At 35.1% G+C, this 17,745-nt stretch overlaps 1 protein-coding gene across 1 annotated transcript; it reads right to left on the reverse strand.

The window, feature by feature from the left end:
• Positions 1-101: 101 nt before the first annotated feature.
• LOC141838572 (protein MICRORCHIDIA 1-like) lies at positions 102-16,665 on the reverse strand. Its single transcript, XM_074726083.1, has 14 exons — positions 16,597-16,665; positions 15,348-15,426; positions 15,135-15,263; positions 12,400-12,498; positions 11,029-11,130; positions 10,797-10,946; positions 10,529-10,621; positions 7,859-7,910; positions 7,666-7,777; positions 4,835-4,986; positions 3,533-3,600; positions 1,985-2,070; positions 697-739; positions 102-518 (listed from the first exon to the last, which is right to left on the reverse strand). The coding sequence occupies exons 1-14, from the start codon at positions 16,644-16,646 to the stop codon at positions 423-425; spliced, it is 1,311 nt and encodes a 436-aa protein (XP_074582184.1). The 5' UTR covers positions 16,647-16,665; the 3' UTR covers positions 102-422.
• Positions 16,666-17,745: the final 1,080 nt, after the last annotated feature.

Genomic DNA, 17,745 nt, shown 5'->3' on the forward strand with positions numbered 1-17,745 from the left:
AAAACCAGACTAAGCCATTAATCTGAATATTATATTATTTAAACCATTCAAAAATTAGATCAATTCTCTTTAACTAAGTGGACTGGTATCTAAACCTGCCAATGGTTTTCTTTAACCAAGTGATCAATAAAATTGCACGATTTTACACGTTTTTGTTCTCATTTGTCTACTCTGAAAACTAAAGCTGTACAATTTCCTACTATTGCAATCATAGATGTGAATGAAAGATGAAGATGAAAATGGGCCAAGTGACATGCCAAACATCACAGATTGATTTCCCATTACATCGACAAATGATTTCCCAACACTTGAGCCTATACAACCACCATCTCTAGACCGTGTCATTACCACATTGTTCAGCTCTCAATAGACAAATAGCACATCAGATCTCATTCAGAGTTGAGTTTAAGATTGGCTCATTCCTAAGATATGCTGCTTCCCCTTCTGACCTGCAAATCAGCGGCAAGCTGAGAACACTTCTCTTTCACTTCCGCTAGTTCATGCTCCAATTCCTCAACCTATTTCGACAGAATAGGAAACAAAATTCACAAAGAATTTGAATGGTTAATATTATCAAGCAATTCAGTGGAGCCAAGTTAACCAACTTCAGAACTGGAAGTTCAAGGTACTTCTACAGGATGCGCCTCATGAGAAAAACAAAGGCGCAAAACAAATAGGTTGGCACAATTTACTTACAGTTCTCCTCAACTGACTGGTCCTTTGCTGGAGCTCTTCGCGCCTGTTAAGTAAAGCAATAAATTAACATTTCATAATTGGTGGATAGATTTCCTTTGATTCAAGGTTTAGTAGTGAAAAGAAGAAAAACATCCATCGTTAACTATCAATATGAATAGAAAAAATGCACATGAAATTAGTAAGGCGATGGACATTTCTAGCTTTCTACCTTCCCTGCATTAAATTAAAAAGAACTCAGCTACAACAATAAGATGAAGAACAAAATGGCACCAAATGCAGATAACAGAAATCCTAGCCCTTATAGCCTGAGGGTACGATATCATATTAGTAGATAGCTCTCATATGAATAGAAACCTACAAATTATAAGGAGATTAAACCTAAGGACAATATTCAAAATCTCACTCCAAGCCAACATTTCAGTCTAAGACTGAAACACAACTGTGCTGTTTCAGCCAGTACCGACAAAAGATGTCAATTGCTCCAATAGGTAGCAGCAGGAGAAAGAAGAGGAAGAAGAAAAGGAGGAACTGAAGCATATCTGGTGAAGGAATCTTTGGCACAAGAAAAACATGAGTTGCACCACACACACACACACACACATGCCTTGGCATCCTCTGCATGCTGGCGCTTGAGAAGGGTAAACTATAATTTTAGCGTAAAGGAGGGTGCTCCATGCGATTTGGAAAAGGACACTCACGATGCACTCAAAACTGTTTTGACATGTGAATGATTCGGAGCTTCTTGCAGAAGACACTAGCATCACGATTTGTAGCTTCTCGCAGTGAAGCTTCTGTAGAAGACACGACAGAAGTTCTGCTTGTCAATTTGCATACCAGCCATTTTGGGGCTTTTCACTTGCCGGCTGACAGACTGAACAAGATGTTTTAGCCGTACCGACCAGCATAGCTCAACATTTAGAACCATGCCTCAAGGTCTACTGCAAGTATGGAACTATTGAATTTATCTTTGTTTTCTATCAGACTGGTAATAAAACATTGTGTGCTCTCACTCTCTCCTATGGATTTGCTTAGGAGCACTCAATTACATGTGTACATATTTGGCTTAAAACACAATTGATAACTAACGAAGCCGTCAAGCGCCAACGGGAAAACAAAAAATCAGTCATAATATGAACTCAACTGAATCTTCCTTTCCATCCTAGGTACAATTAAATTTTCAAACAGAGATGATATTTATTAGATTCTGCCAGATATTTAAAAGAACAACTTGATGCAACTCTCTTCACCTTATTAACGATAGTTATTTAAAACATAAAGAAAATATCACCTCATGAAAAGCTGTATATTCTCTTCGGTGATTTTTTTTACCAAACTTGGATCCTGGACATCCATAATTTTGATATCGTCATCATCCTGAAAAACAAAAATATTTTGAATAGCAGCCATCCATGCTCTTAGCACATTACATCAGTTGATTGCAGCATATCATTCTAAGAATTGAGCAAAACAAATTCATCACATTTGGTAGCTATGAAAAGTATTAATTGCCACATCATTGAGTTTGAGGAAAAACTCCATGGAGAGTCAAAGAGCCTCAAACCAAGTGACGTTCACAATGGTGCATAGATATGATATCCGTGATGCTTCAGTTGTTTGGAAAATACCATTGTCAAGTTTTCCAAATTTCTACTGCTATAATTAGGAAATACTATACAGCAATCAATCAAAACAGAGTTCCGACAGCACATCTTGTATCTGTCAGTTTGATTTCAATTGTGTCAATTCAAGTTGAGTTTGTGATTGTCAACAAAGATACATTGATGGAGAAGTTAACATGTTTTTAATACTTCTTCAGGTAAGTTCTGCATAATGCTAACTCAATTATGAAATTGATATACTTCTTGTCATGACCATGAGCAAGAGAGGACTGAAGTGACGGCAACAATACAAGATGAAGTTGGCACAGGCATGTACCATGTCAAGATGGGTCAACACCAATAAAATACCAATCAGTTCAGATTATAGCAAGAAGTCCACAGAAGATAATTGATTTGTTAACTCTGTTAGGTCAAAGCACTGGCCAAAATGCTTTAGCCTAAGACTATAGTGGATCACTCATCCAAGTCTACAAGTCTCCCCCATTAAAATACCACCATGCATGTGGAACTAATCTGAGTTGTTATAATCTTCCTCATTTTCAGGCTTGATGTCCACGTCAAAGCCCAAGTCAAATTCATGCCCAGAATCATTCTTAATTGCCAACCTGCAAGGCCAAACCAATGTTCGCTCTACCATCACAAGAAATTCATCCCAATTGGAATACCTTAGTATGCTGAGAACTAGGCCCAACTCAACTATCAATTGGAAAAATCCACCAAATAAGAGAACTAACCAATTAAATTTGTTAGTCCCAAGTCCCAACAACTAACTCCACATGCTTAATCACAAATTACCAACAGTTGGAATATCTACACCAAAGTTTCTTATAAAAGGATATTTGGCCTTATGAATTATGATCAAGGTGAGTAAAATCCTAAGAAAAGCTCAAGTTCCAAAAAAGGATCCACACAGAAGCAACATGGGTGTTGTTACCCAAACAATATCCCCATCCTATGACAAATTGGCAATAGGCCATGAACAAAAATTTTAGCCCCTGGAATGTATGGCTGAAAATTTTGATACGTATGATGATCACACAATACTGTTAAAAGGAGTTGATATGCTGAAAATAACCAAAAAATATTCAAAAAGTTGAGCAAAGTAACTTAGCCATACAAACTCTAGAATGGTCCATACGTTTTACATGGATGAATAATCAATTAAACTATAGAAAGAAAACAAAATAATCAGTAGTTAATTGTTTGAAAGTATTTACCTCTCCTGATATGGTAATGGTGTCATGAGATTGAGCAGGTGTCTGACCAGTAGGTTGTAAATGTGAACCTTCAGTTATCACATGGAAACGGAGTATCAGCAAAGAATCATGTATCGAGACATTTGCAAAACAATTAATTGCAACATAGTGCTTCATATTTTATTGTCGCAAAAGTTGGCATTCATAGTTGCTCTAAAAATATTAAACACTGCATCTAAAAACTACTGCAGCATGAAACTCTTTCATCTCTCTCTCTTAGCAAGAATCTACAAGAGGCTTGTTCTCCCTATCCACTCTTATATATAGAAATCTACTCTAGATTATCTCTTGAATTTCCCCCATTAAACATCAAAGCTAACTAGACACTGGAACAAATTTCAACTGACTTGTTGATTAGATTCTTAGTCAAATCTAAATTAAAACTCAATTGTAGCTAGTATGAAAAGACAAAAATATTATTCATAATTAAGAAAAAAAATGAAAAAAAAAAAAAACTAGGCAATAACATAAAGTAGTTCAATAAGAATAACAATAGACTATTAATTGATCCAAATTAACATCTGCATAAGAACAATAATATTATCTATTCCAATATAGCAAACCCCTACGTAAGTAAATATCACGCCGATCCATCAAGCAATATATCAATATGAATCAGAATTCCAGTGTTTTTCAAAGTATTCAATAAGGGCAATCCGGTGCATGAAGCTCTTGCCAATGTGAGGTCCTGGAGAAGGTCTATTGTACACAGCCTTATCCTGCCTTGCAAGAGGTTGTTTCCGCAACTTGAACCCTATTTTCCTTTATTTTTCCAGACAATGATGCAATAATAGACAATGAATTTACCCACAGTTGCAGTATTCCTAATTTATACTGCAACTAAAACGTGTAGTAAAGTAGTGCCAATTCCTCATTAACATCCTTGCCCTTTTTATGATTGTTGCTTCACTTCATTTTACCAGGTATAGTATCTAATTATGGCGTAATAAAAGGATTACATGCATTTAAAAAAGGCTTATGACTGTTTTTTTAATGAAGATCTTTTTCTTCTACAATTGAATCTAATCAGAAGTCATACAACAATAGAGCATCGTTCATTCTTCAACAATGAATGCACACAAGCAGTCAAACAAGTTAAGTGGACAGATAAACTCAACCAAAGACATAATGTTTCAAATTATCCTTGCTCACAGTTGACTTAATTTCAACTGCATGACAATATAAATAGTTGCTTGATCATTGATAGCATATGGAGATTAATTTAACAGTATTTGAGGAACAGAAGGTCAAATGATATAATACCGTCAGCACATGCAACTCCAATTGGTGTAGGCACTTTGAGTTGTACTTTTGATGATGCATGCCTGTCAGAGTGCTTCTCAGATTCCTTCAGTTTTCGTTTCTCTGTAGTTATATCAATGGATTGATAACCAATAAAATGACAATTATATTTCCTGCATAAACATAATATTTGATAATTAAGGAATGCAAATAATATGCAATCTAAAAACAAATTAAATAAGATGAAAGTTTGTTAAGAGACATTGAGAAAGCAAAGCTCCTGATTTTGAGAGAGATTGTACCTAACGATTGTAATGTTAGGTACCAGAGTACCAAGAATGGTATGACTTTAAACTACAGAAAACATTGCTTAATCAAACATGAAATCTAGAGTACATAACAAAATGAAAACTCAAATAGTTAAAATTGTTCCTCATAAGGATTTGGTGCAGCCGAAATAAGGACAACTATAAGCCCATCTTCATGCTGCAATATGGCCTACCATCAACACAATAGTATCAAGATGCAGCCACAAGGGCCCACAATGGTGACAGGTTCATCAATAGGCAGTGGCAAAGCAGCACCAATGGTTGTCTTTCATATCTTGACAATGAAACATTATAGATCTAACAAGAAGCAACACTAGAGGTAGCATAGGAAGATAAATGAGAAGTGGGAAGAGCATGAAGAAGGAGGCAGCGGCAAAAGGACAAAGAGGAGAATAGAAGGGGTTGAGGGGTTTAGGTCGGTAATGGTTCGGTACCAATTTGGGCTGTACTGAAACCAGTATCGTTTCTAATCTTCCTCATCTCTATTTTTTTCAGCTAACCTTTCTAATAACACAGGAATTTGCTTTGGCTGACATATTCATAATGATATTCTATGGCATTCCTCCAACTTTGACTCAAACAGAATAGACAAATTTCCCAAAGGACACACCTAAAGTTGGAAATTTTCCAATGGACACCCTAAGTTTCATTTCTTCCAAATGGTGCAATTTCTCTCACATCTCTGTTTCAGATACCTAATATACCTTGTCATTATGAACTTAATTTTCCTTCTTTCTAATTTTTTTTAATGTCAAAACTTTATCATTTTGACCAAATAAGGATATCATTGTATTTGTAAGAGCGAGATTTATTTTGAAAGTTATTTTAAGCCATCAATGTGATTTGGTCAAATCACCTTGATGATCTAATTGTGCATGCAAATTTAAGGGGTGCATGAGTTCCTATAAAGACATTAATTTCAATCGTGGTCTCATCTTTGCATTCTGATATTTTTGGGTTCATCAAGATGGTTTAGGTTAAATCACCATAATAGTCTTCCTGCGTATAAAATACAGAAGTGAGAACATGGGACATTGATATAGTTAGGTCCATTAAGGTGATTTCTGTCAAACCACCTTGACAGTTTTCCTATATGTGAAATTTATAAGAGCATCGTTGTGTCTCCATGACAACAAAAATTCCAACTATGGTCTTATTCTTATCATTTTGACGCATCATAGTGGTCCGACAATAAACCACTTTAATAACCTTCCTACGCATGAAATACATAAGAGCATGGACTGCAACAACACTTATACCAATTGCGACCTTAACTTAAGATGACATGTTTAGTTCAAGGTTGTTAGGGGCCAAACAGCAGCTACTATTAAATGCTTATTGTTTATAATAAAGCATATTAATCAACACGTCAAATTTGTACTTTCACATAGAAGAAAAATTTGTCATTCATACATACAATTTCATGATGAAATATATTAATCAATATTAATCAACAATATGTGTAAGCTATATTAATCAATATTAATCAACAATATGTGTAAGCCACATGCATATAATTGACAATTAATGATTAATATTTTAAGTGTATCACTTACAAAGCAAATGTATAATAACACTTACAAGTTAAAGATACCAAATAGAATAGTTTAGGGTTTTAAATCAATTTAGTTTGCATATGCAAGCCGCATATAAATGCGGCCACTATGCATTCCCCTTCCAAATTCACCATGGTGACATCATATGCAACCTAGACAACAGTTTTTTAAAATGATATTAACAATTTATTTTTAAAAATGTTTAAACATCCACCAAGAAATATATTTTATAAAAGTTGCATTCACAAATTCATCAAGCTGCCATCATCTCACTCAATGCAGTACCAGTACTTTTTATACTCAGAGACAGCTTAGTTCAATCTGACTAACCATAGATGTAGAGCATAATATTTTTGTAATGGATCCCATCCTTTACCATCACTTTATTAATAACCTGCCTTTACCAATCACTGTTTCTATCATGCTGTTTAAATATGACCATTATTGTTCAAACACTCATGCTAACTTTAAATAGTTGTGTAACTTGGCTTGTTGTTGCTGCTACTGCTGTTATTGTAGTTTATTCTAATATTTCAACCATCCAATTTCTTACAACACGTTTTAGGACATAAATGAATAGCTAAGCAGGTGCTAGTTACATACAACTCTTAATTCATTCCAAGTTTGACAGATTTCAATCTTATCTCCACATCCACCGATTTGATAAACACCACCACAGGTGACTCCCTTAAAACCACAGAAACCAATACAAATGACGTTTGTGACATGCTTATCTACACTTTCCATTAAAAAATCAGGAGTCAGGAAATAACATATGGGAAAACTGTACATCTAAACATCAACATACGAAGGTGAGTTCAACCAGGTTCACGACAGGATAAATTGATGCTAGACCATTTTGCTTCACCAATGGATTTATGCCAGTAATTTCTTATTTCACAAGCAGTACATTAACAAGATTGGCTCTTATAAAATCAAGAAAAGAGCATTTCTCTAGATGCTTTACCAATATTCGAGAATTATTTGTCTAAGCTTTGACTCTAGGCGAATGAACAAGGGTGTCCTTTCAAAATCCTGCTTATCATGGGCAGGTTCGATGAAGTTGGCTTCAAAAACTCCTGTAAGTGGATAAAGAGTCAAAAAAAAATTAAAATCATGTAATAATAATGGATAAACAAAACATCATTGTAGGTGCATACCAACAACACACCTCCCACGACTTGAACCTTCCTGAACAACTTTCCAGTATGGCTAAAGAAAGAAATTGAAAAGTCAATCAACAATAACAACAACAAAATAAAACACATTTGTTAGCATATACTATATTCCTCAATATACATCATAATGGCAAACAAAACATCTACCTAAAGCATGTCTTGAAACTATGAAGACACATGCCAACATATAAGACAATAAAGAACACCAGTTTTGTTTGTTACGCTCCCTCTTCATCAAAATTCGCAATATTTCTAAATAACTGTGAATATCTTCATTTTGTGCTGCTGAAGGAGCTCCATGCAAGCAAGTAAAAAAGAATGAATCTTTCTATTAATGTTATTTATTGTCCTAATGTAGCATTATATATATGATCTCCTAAACAATATTGTTAGTCATTTTTTAAAGTTAATTTGTTTCTAGTTTCAGTTAAAAAATGGATATATAGAAAAATATAAATCTTTTATGTTACTTGTACACTTTTATTGTATCTATCAAGAAAGAAGAAGATGCAATTGTCATTATTGGATCTTGTTGGACACTTCTCCATAATTGTTGATCAAGCGAAAGTGGGAAGGATAATTGGTTATGATATAATTTAATGGATTTGAGGATATATGAAGATGGTGTTCTTGATTAGAAATGAACCTATAATGTTGATCAAGAAGCTGATGCGAGCTAGTTTCTGGAATGACTGCATTGTGTATTGTTGTAGTCTATAGATTAATCCTTGTGGCAATTGAAGATCAGCATCATCAAGCTCCACTGCCCTGGAGCTCAAGCAATTGGCAACTTTGTTGAGATGGAAACTAATTCTCCCATCCATAATTCCTCCTCAATCTCGCCTTGGTACAATTTGAGAATCATTGTACAGCAGGAAGCTTTTGCTTTGAGTGGCATGGGTAAGACAAGTGCATTCATTAGTACGGCTCCTATTTCAATTTTGGTCCACTCACAAAATTGCAAGTTTCTCCCATAATAATTGTTATATGAAAATAACCACTATTTATTAATCTAACAATGACCGTGCTTTATCATATATACAAGTTCTTTCCAGGTTTTGCAAATAATAAGCATTCAATTACTGCAACCACATTCTTTCAGAACTTAGGTTATGATTCCTTCGAATAAGAGAAAGGAGAGTGGCAGAAGGGGAAGGAGGGAAGAGAGGAGGGAGAGAAGTCAGAAGGTTGACTGCTTAGTGGCTAAAAGGAAAACAGGGAAAAGAGATGAGAAGGAATTAAAGGATCAAATGGCTCCTGCTATTGATCCATCGCCTTCTCTAACAAATTCATCTTCTATTGCTTCCCAGAAACCATACAACAGACGATAATAACCTTCAACAGAACATCGTCAACCTCCCATCAATCCATTTTCTTCTATCAATCTATCACCTTCTCTGTGAAATCGATCCTCTTTTATCGCTTTGCAGAAACCACCCAACCTCCACAAACAACTTTTTACAAGCACCACATCTTTGAGTGGGAACCCTAGCGTAAGAGGAGCAGCGGTGATTTCTCTCCATCAATGTGGAGTCAACCTCACCTATTTAGGTTGGGAGGCTCCAGTGGCAATGACGACCTCTCGCAAACGGTGGTGACAACCCCTTGCCAGGGGTGTCAGCAACTGCTCCAGCAGTTGTTCCTCCGTCCCACAGCAACAAACAACATTGTGTACAGGCAGTCAGGTTGTGTGGTTGGGGGCAAACTGATGCCACTAGAATTCGGAACCCAGTTTGCTAACTAGAGCATGACCTGTGGGAGATTAGATGGAAAGTTCAGATTAGAGTTAGGTGATGAAGAAACTCCAAGATCCAGGATTGCCTCAACTACTTTTATTATTAATAATGCATCTTGCTTTCGCACTAGCTTTGCCGAAAGTAGTTCTATTTCACTAGCTATGAATGCTGACTAGCGCAGGGACAATGCAATATTTAAACCCATCCAATCTAAGATCACCATGCAAAACAATGTGGAGGAAACCCATGTGAAGAATGGCCAAAGTGCATGCAAGAATAAGATTGATAGGTGAATCAACTTAGGCAGAATCACGCCACTCTTACAAAAGACAGTAGCATTTGGGACCAATTCAATAAAAAAAGATGGAAGAGATGCAAATAAGATCAGTACCACAAGGCCTACATATGAGACATGATCATTACAACTGTACATAGTTTTTTTTTCATCATTATTTTGATATTGATAGTGCTGGACTTGTTATTGACCTTTTACTTTATCTTGTATTCATGTTATCCCCTTATGCATACTTTGAACATTTGTGCTCACTTTTCCAATATTGTCTTCAACTTCAAGTTTCCTATTGAGTTGGTTGTGCTAGATACTCCATGTGATTGCTTCTTGATCAAGTTATGTTCTCACTTTGATATTGCTTTAGATCACACATGTTAAGCTAAGTCTATCATTAGGTGGATTGACCTCAGGTGGGATGGCATACTAGCCAATATCATCTAGTTCAAGCTACGCACCAAGAGGACTTTCAAGCTATGCCCCGAGACAACGACACAAAGTGAGATTTTGAATCTTAAATTTTCCTATAAAGTACCTATTTTCCTAAATAACCTTCAAAGAATCACACAAAAAATGATCAAGCATAACAAAGGCAATAGATTGGCAGAACTACATGTCATATCTTACCATAATAAGACGGTTCTTATGGTACACATTAACACCAAAAATTCCTAAAACAGGAGCCTCCTTTGCAAAACCAATTGTAATCCTCACAGACACCTGTATTGTGAGAAGTGGTGTGTTAAACAAAATAACACATTATGCCAGACATGCACTTATGTAAAGTGACACAACATTGTAAGAAAGACATAATACAACAACCACCTAGTCTTATCCCACTAGGTGGAGTCGGCAAAGTATAATATGGATATGATAAATAAAAATATAAACTTACACTTTCTCCATCCACACCCACTTGGGGTTTATATGTAATTGTTTTTATAAATTTCAACTCATCTGCAATGCTAACTTGCTCAACAGGCTTGCCTCTTAGTATAATATGAAAATTTGAGAATTTCCGCATATAGAGAATAGAAGCATAAGCCTGAAAAGTAAACTTCCATTAATATAAAGTTGGATATATGCAAACCATTCCATTCACATATGAGAACAGGGCATAAACTCACCCGCAGAGAATATTTAAGCCTAGAAGATACATGGCAATGGACAATCTCTTTGTCAGCTCTTGAAAAGCCTCCACTGTAAGCTTGATCTCTCAGTAATATATCCTGTGGTGAGTAAATTTTAAGTGTTACATTGGTTAATAATAAGAAAAATAAACTTTTTCTGATAAATATATAACAAGGGCAGTAAGAAAGAAAGTTAAGCATGTAAATGTTTCTGGATATGGATGGAGCTATTAAAAAAATGCAGTAATTGTGCAGGCAGAAATGTTAAACAAGTTGTTATAAAATAGTGTAGACAAGAACGCATGATACAGCTGGCACAGAAATTATTGTCAAGCTAAACATATTTGTGCATCACAATGTGCTTTAAATTGTTAAACACGGAATTTTCTTCAACATTTGGGGATACAGATACTGGTATTGTGAATAGAAAAATAACACATTTATGCAGAAGACAATGATACACCACAAATTATTAATTGTGTTGTAAAAGGCACATCTACCCATAGCACAGAATAGACTGTACAACTTAATACACTTGTGCATCATCTTAAAGGCTCAAACGGGAATAGAGATACATACTTAAATGTGAAAAGCTAGGTAACAAGTGAATCCTCCTATAAGAATTAAGAAGATGGATCCATAGCACTAAATGCAGATATAGAATTATAGTAGCAAAATTTCGGACTAGTATATAATTAACAGAAATCGTTTTGTCTCCAGAACAATATCTATCCAACACACTGTTTTCTCTAGTAATTGCTACCACATGGCATAACCAAGCAATCCTAGTCCAGTGACATCATTTATTATCACAGAGGAAAATACTTTTACAAAATAAAAAACATAATCACTAGAAACAGTTCAAACATTAATTAGTTGCATTGTTCTAAAAAGCAGTCCACGTGACAGTGTGCACACATGATGATGCAGGGATATAACGCAATGCATATTTACATATAATAATACATTTACTCTTCAATCGGCTTGCCAAAGCTAACTATTTGTTAGTCTGCTCAACTAAATATCCTTAGAATAAATTTAGATATGAAGAAGATTATTAACTTAATTTGTCTTTGATTGAATGCAAATATATAAAAAAATGACAAGACAGAAGAAAAGAGATTCCATGAACAATAGATATCATTAAAGTAAATGAATGATCCTTTGATGACTAAGAAAATAATTATTCAGATACAGAGCTTCATGAGCAATCCATTAGCCAGAGTGCTCACAATCAGCAAGAGCAGTAGAGTACCAATTTTATAATCCTTATGTCCACCACCATTAGTTGTTTCTTACTGATAATGTTTACTAACATGTGTAGACACTAGCACAAAAAGTGGATGCATGGTTTGCTAATTAAGTTACCTCATCATCATCATCAAAGTCCAATTCCAGGAGCCCATCATCATTCATCCACAAGTTATAAACCACTACTTTGGTTCCATGCAGCCCAATATCTTCAAACTGAATAGTCAAAGAGAAAAGTAAGATTTATCTTATTTAATTAAAATTATGAGAGGTTTCATGCATACTAGAAGTAATCCATTCACAAGAACCATAAGAGAACAACATAGCAATTTTTACCTATTAGTTGTAACTACCCAGACAAAATGAAATCAATCATATCTATCAAGAATATCATGTTCTTCATTTGGAAAAAAAAAACAAAGAATTTTCAACTAATATAAACAGTTAAGATTGCTCATTTGCCAAATGACAAAATATTTCTACCAACTAAATTATTCCTTAAATCATATTTAGCTAAGCAAGTTAATTTACAATAGGGCACATCAGCAATTATTAGTCCAATCATGAACTCTTACATGTCCGGCATAAAATCAGGTGTGCAATTGAACTGAGCTATGCTTCTTCGGTTGAACCACAAAAGTATTAGTAAGTGTACAGTTTCTTGTTCTTCATAACTACTGGTTAGTTTAATGAGAAAGAAATAATTGGAGAGAGAACAAACAGACACAAAGATGAAACACAAAGGAACAGGAGAAAAGATCTTAAGAGGAGAGAGAGAGAAATAATAAAGAGGGAGAGATCATCCACATTGATCATAATCCAATATCACTTCCCACATGATGCTAGAATTGGATCTACATGACTTTTTATCAGTTCCTTATTTTGGCATGTACATACCTTTTACAATCGTTTGATCATTCTAACAGTGCTAATATATCTATGTTTTGTATTACAATATGTAACCATGGCAAGGAAAACACAAATTAATTCTGCAATGAACAATTAATATTTTTTCTTGAAATAGTGATCTGAAACCTCCTTGGTGTAAATCCATTTCCATCACGCTACAAAACCACAGTTAACTTTCTTGTTATTTTCTTATTCTTTTCTTCATCGTCACCTTTTCCATCTTTTATCCACAGCCCAAAACCCAATCCAAATGCTATGTAAGTAACCACTTACTGAGTACACTTCTTAACAGAAGCACACCCAAACAACTTCTAAATCTTAATCAATAGCTATAAGTTGAGATAATTCAAGGCAGCTGAGAGATGCTTCTCATGGTTTTACTTTGTGGCTAAGGTGCTTCTCGTGGTCTTACTTTTAGACTGTGATTGCTTTAGGCAAGAGAAAAGAGCGTGTTCATGATTCTTAATTCTCAATTCTTCATTTCCGTCTGATGTAGGGCACACCCTAACTGAATAGCCCCTTGAGTGGAGATGGTCACTAAATATAGGCCTATTCTCATCAAATCTGAGGGACCCCCCCCCCCCCCCCCCCCCCCCCCCCCACCTCACTAAGTGCACCTAGACACTTAGATTTGGGTGCCTGGTAGGCTAAGTAAGCCCTGCTAGGCGAATCACACAAGAACATGTAAAGTCACCTTTATGTTTGATTCGCATCAAGCTCCCCTGTCTCAAACCATAGTCACCCTCAAGATGGACTTAACCCATAATCCACTAAAAACTCAGGACCCATGAACTGGTGTGCTGGCTTTAACACCATATGACATAAGGGCACAGTCCAGTACTCAAAAAGACTAAATTGGTTTCAGATGTTCGCTTAGAAGACTGCCAAGATCCCACAACTTGGTCATGTGGGATTAAGACTTTCCTAAGAGGAAACTATTGCAAAAGGAAATGAACTAGGGAAAGATTTCCCAAACTGCTCGTTCACTCTACTTCATAGGGTTACAATGTAGAGAGGGAAGGAAGAGGCAGAGGAAATCTTTCCCTCACAAACCTATATTTTGCCTTCTACCTAAATCAGGTGGAAAGCCCTAAAGTTAGGCAAAAGCTCAAGTTTAATACAATGATATCTTTACATTTCTAGTTTTTATAAAATCAAGCTTAGAAATTTAAATATCTCTCTCTTCCTCTTTTCTTCCCTCTAAGAAATAAGGAATTTCTCATTATCTCTAAGGAAACATAAGCTGCAAACTAACATAGAACCAAAGTTGAACCTGAAATCACTCAAAATATTGGGACAAAATTGATGAGGCGAAGGGATAAGTATTTCATGAATAGAAAATAAATGCTCCCCTAAAGAAAAAGCTCTCACACAAAAAATCAATTAAAAACAATCCTAACTCGTTTTTATAGATTGTCCCTAGTTATTTCCCTCCCTGCTAGGAAACTCAATCTGAAGGAGCTGCACCCAACCACCACTAACTACCTCTCAGCCTCACTCATCATGTTAGGTGCTAAGACTAGGCTGCCTGACAAACAGAACTAATGTGCTCACTAAGCGAATCACATACAATAATGTGCATCTACTGACTGCATCACGCCAGATGTAGATCAAAGTAACTATGGTTGTCCTCAAGACATGATTATTTTATAACATGAAAAGTGTTTGATTGACAAACTAATCCTACCGAGTAATAAAATTGTGTGGAGTAAGTGATTCAGGAATCTAATCAAATCAGAATTAAATATTCTGTTTTCTCTTAATACAGAAAATTAAGTCCTATTTTCGATAATTTGCTTTATTGAGTCAATTTAAAAAACCAAAGAATGACAAACTAATACAAATGTATTGAAAGCAAGATAATACAAGGAAATATATCAAAGCATAACACACATTCCTCAATATGCTTTAGAACCAGTCTTGAGTTTTTATAAAGAGAGTACCTGTAGCAAAAGCTCTTCCATTGAAGAAAAGGGGGACCAATCAAGGATGGCTTTCAAGCTACTATCCCATTCATCCTGTGAACTCAAGATTATTGGTATTTTCTGATCATTCACTATGTGGAAATCAAGCTGCAAAGAGAAAAGACAACAGGTTTACCACATTGATGAAAATACCTATTTGAAGATGGAAATATTGAAAGAGGATTATGTTACCATAGGAACGACAATGTCATCTTTCATTGTTCTTCTCAAGAATGTATACGACAGCAGGCCAATGCACAATGTTACATTGCTAGAAAACACAGCTATAAAGTATAAGAACAACAAATATAGGAGAATACCTAATAACTAGCTTCACAAAATCATATAGATGGAGAAAATGACAATTGTCTTCATTCAGCAAAGTATAAGCTACAGAACTAGGACAGAAACTGAAAAAATGTAAAATGTAATAAAATGAAATAAAGAAATTTACAAATTATAGTAAAGATATGCACATACTTAGATACTTTTATAGTAGCTGGCAACGCTCAAAGCAACCCTTAACATGTTTCATATTAGCCAAAAACTAGCTTTAATCAAAGTTTGTTCCTCTTCAATAGTGCAACATCTCCTAGGAGCCTCCACACAAGGAAACCAATCTTTGCAAAGAACAACTCTTGCATCATTCACTCAGAGGAATGAGCAATGTGCAAGTCAGCCTCAGAAGTTTGGATCAATAAGCACCAACAATTGGACAGTTTGAAATGTGAACTTAGCATAGTATCAACAGTAGGCATTCAGTAGAGCTATGTTTGTATTGATGCAAATACAAAGATGTACTTCATTCATAAAAGCAAACAGACATTCCTTGAATGATACTCATGAAGATCACCCTTTTTGTGTGATCCAAGGGGTGACTAAGGAAAAGATGGTCGATGTTTTGTTTTCAATTGTTGTAGACTCTTATGGCATAGGCATGGCATAAAACTTAGTCACTTGTGATGCTGCTACATGGCGATTGTGAAACACCAACTACATTGAACAAAATGCTGGTTGATACTAAAAATCCATGTGAGGCATCTTTTCCATATGCCAAAGCTCAAGCAATTTACAACAAAGCTAGCCCTCTGCCTTGAGTTCACCCATTAATGTAAGTCATGTTTTATTTGGGTTTATCCATGCTCAAAAAGAAAAATGGAGGACTCTAATATGTTGAAGGAAACGTCCTGAATATACAAACAGTTGCATAGGTTCCATTACATAGGGACTCATGTGAGAAATCATATCAATGACCAAAAAGTCCCTACCTTATGCAGTGAACAAAGAGCAGTACAAGCTCAATTACTTATGTGGAGCAAACCTACATTCCCCAAATTCCCAAGATTAAAAAGTTAAATTGTAACTAAATAAAGATCATTTGAAGATGACAAATACAGTGAATGATGTGGCATAGGGATCAACAAGAGTGCAAAAACTTTACCTTCCACGGTTAGCACAACTATATACAATTGCATCAGCACCTAATCTCATGGTACTCGTTTTGAAGCCATTTCCATCTGTAGAGAGACACACACATACAAATAAGATAACAAATAAAATAGATATGTCATCAGCGGATCAAGCATATTGTGAGTGATACTCAAATAAAAAAACAAGTCATATTAATCCACTGCCATGGATGAAATTGTCCAATGTAGTTTACATTCAAAATTTACGGAAAAAAGAAGACAGAAGACAAACATAGTTGGTGCTTTGTAACTAGTATTTTCGAAGAGAATAGAAATGAAATGCATTGTAACTGAGCTACAAAATCTATTTACTAAGAAACTCTTGAATATTCTTATTTGTTAAAAAATTATTTATATGATAATGAAAAGGCTTCATCGCATTTGTTAGAGAGAATGACTTGAGGTATATTCACCATCCAATTACTGAAGTTTCTATTCCTCCCTTGCTTAAAAATGAATATGCATTAAAATTATCAAAATCAAAATATCAGAGACGTTTACCACAAATAACTTTTGTAGATACTCATTATAATGCAGATATATAAAAAATGATTAGGACTAATCTTTAGCAAATTAGAACACCATATTTAAGTACAGCAAAATGTGCAGAATTTGAATATCAGAAAGCATTTTAATGTACATGTATAAAAGCTGTAAATAATTGAGAACAATATTCTAAAACAACAGTGACATTGTTATGAAGCACTAACTCAATTAAACAATACAATCTGGAATTGTAAAAAATGTTAACAAGAATTTTATCAATTTAAAAAATATATATATCCATACAACAACAACAACAATTTATCCCACTAAGTGGGGTCGGCTATATGGATCATTTTACGCCAAGCTCTATCTCCTATTATATATCCTTGTTTTATAACCAAGTCTTTTTTGGTCTATCATTTGATATGCGTTTAAAAAAAAGTAATGCCTCATTTTAATCATCAAACATTGCCCAACTATTTGTGGTCAGCAACATGAATTTCATCTCTTTATTGAACTCTATGCAAGTATAAGGAGAGCGAGTGGGAGTCATGATCAGGCGGTAAGCAGGTGTACAAGTTCAAGCAGCATGTGCAAGTGATCAGACAGCAAGTGGTTGTTCATAATTGGTCGGC

The sequence above is a fragment of the Curcuma longa genome, chromosome 11 (genome assembly GCF_044706935.1).
Source record: "Curcuma longa cultivar G26 ecotype Majalengka, Jawa Barat chromosome 11, ITB_CL_G26_1.1, whole genome shotgun sequence".
Lineage (NCBI taxonomy): Eukaryota > Viridiplantae > Streptophyta > Magnoliopsida > Zingiberales > Zingiberaceae > Curcuma > Curcuma longa.

What these genes read in the sequence shown, in the direction of transcription:
- LOC141838572 (XM_074726083.1), bottom strand. Translation starts at nt 16,646, where the DNA reads ATGAGATTAGGTGCTGATGCAATTGTATATAGTTGTGCTAACCGTGGA. An exon ending in CAAATAATTCTCGAATATTG is followed by an intron (nt 4,987 to 7,665) that starts GTAAAGCATCTA and finishes ATGTTTATGCAG; the next exon opens with GAAATATAATTGTCATTTTA. An exon ending in TGGAGTTGCATGTGCTGACG is followed by an intron (nt 3,601 to 4,834) that starts GTATTATATCAT and finishes TGATAACTGAAG; the next exon opens with GTTCACATTTACAACCTACT.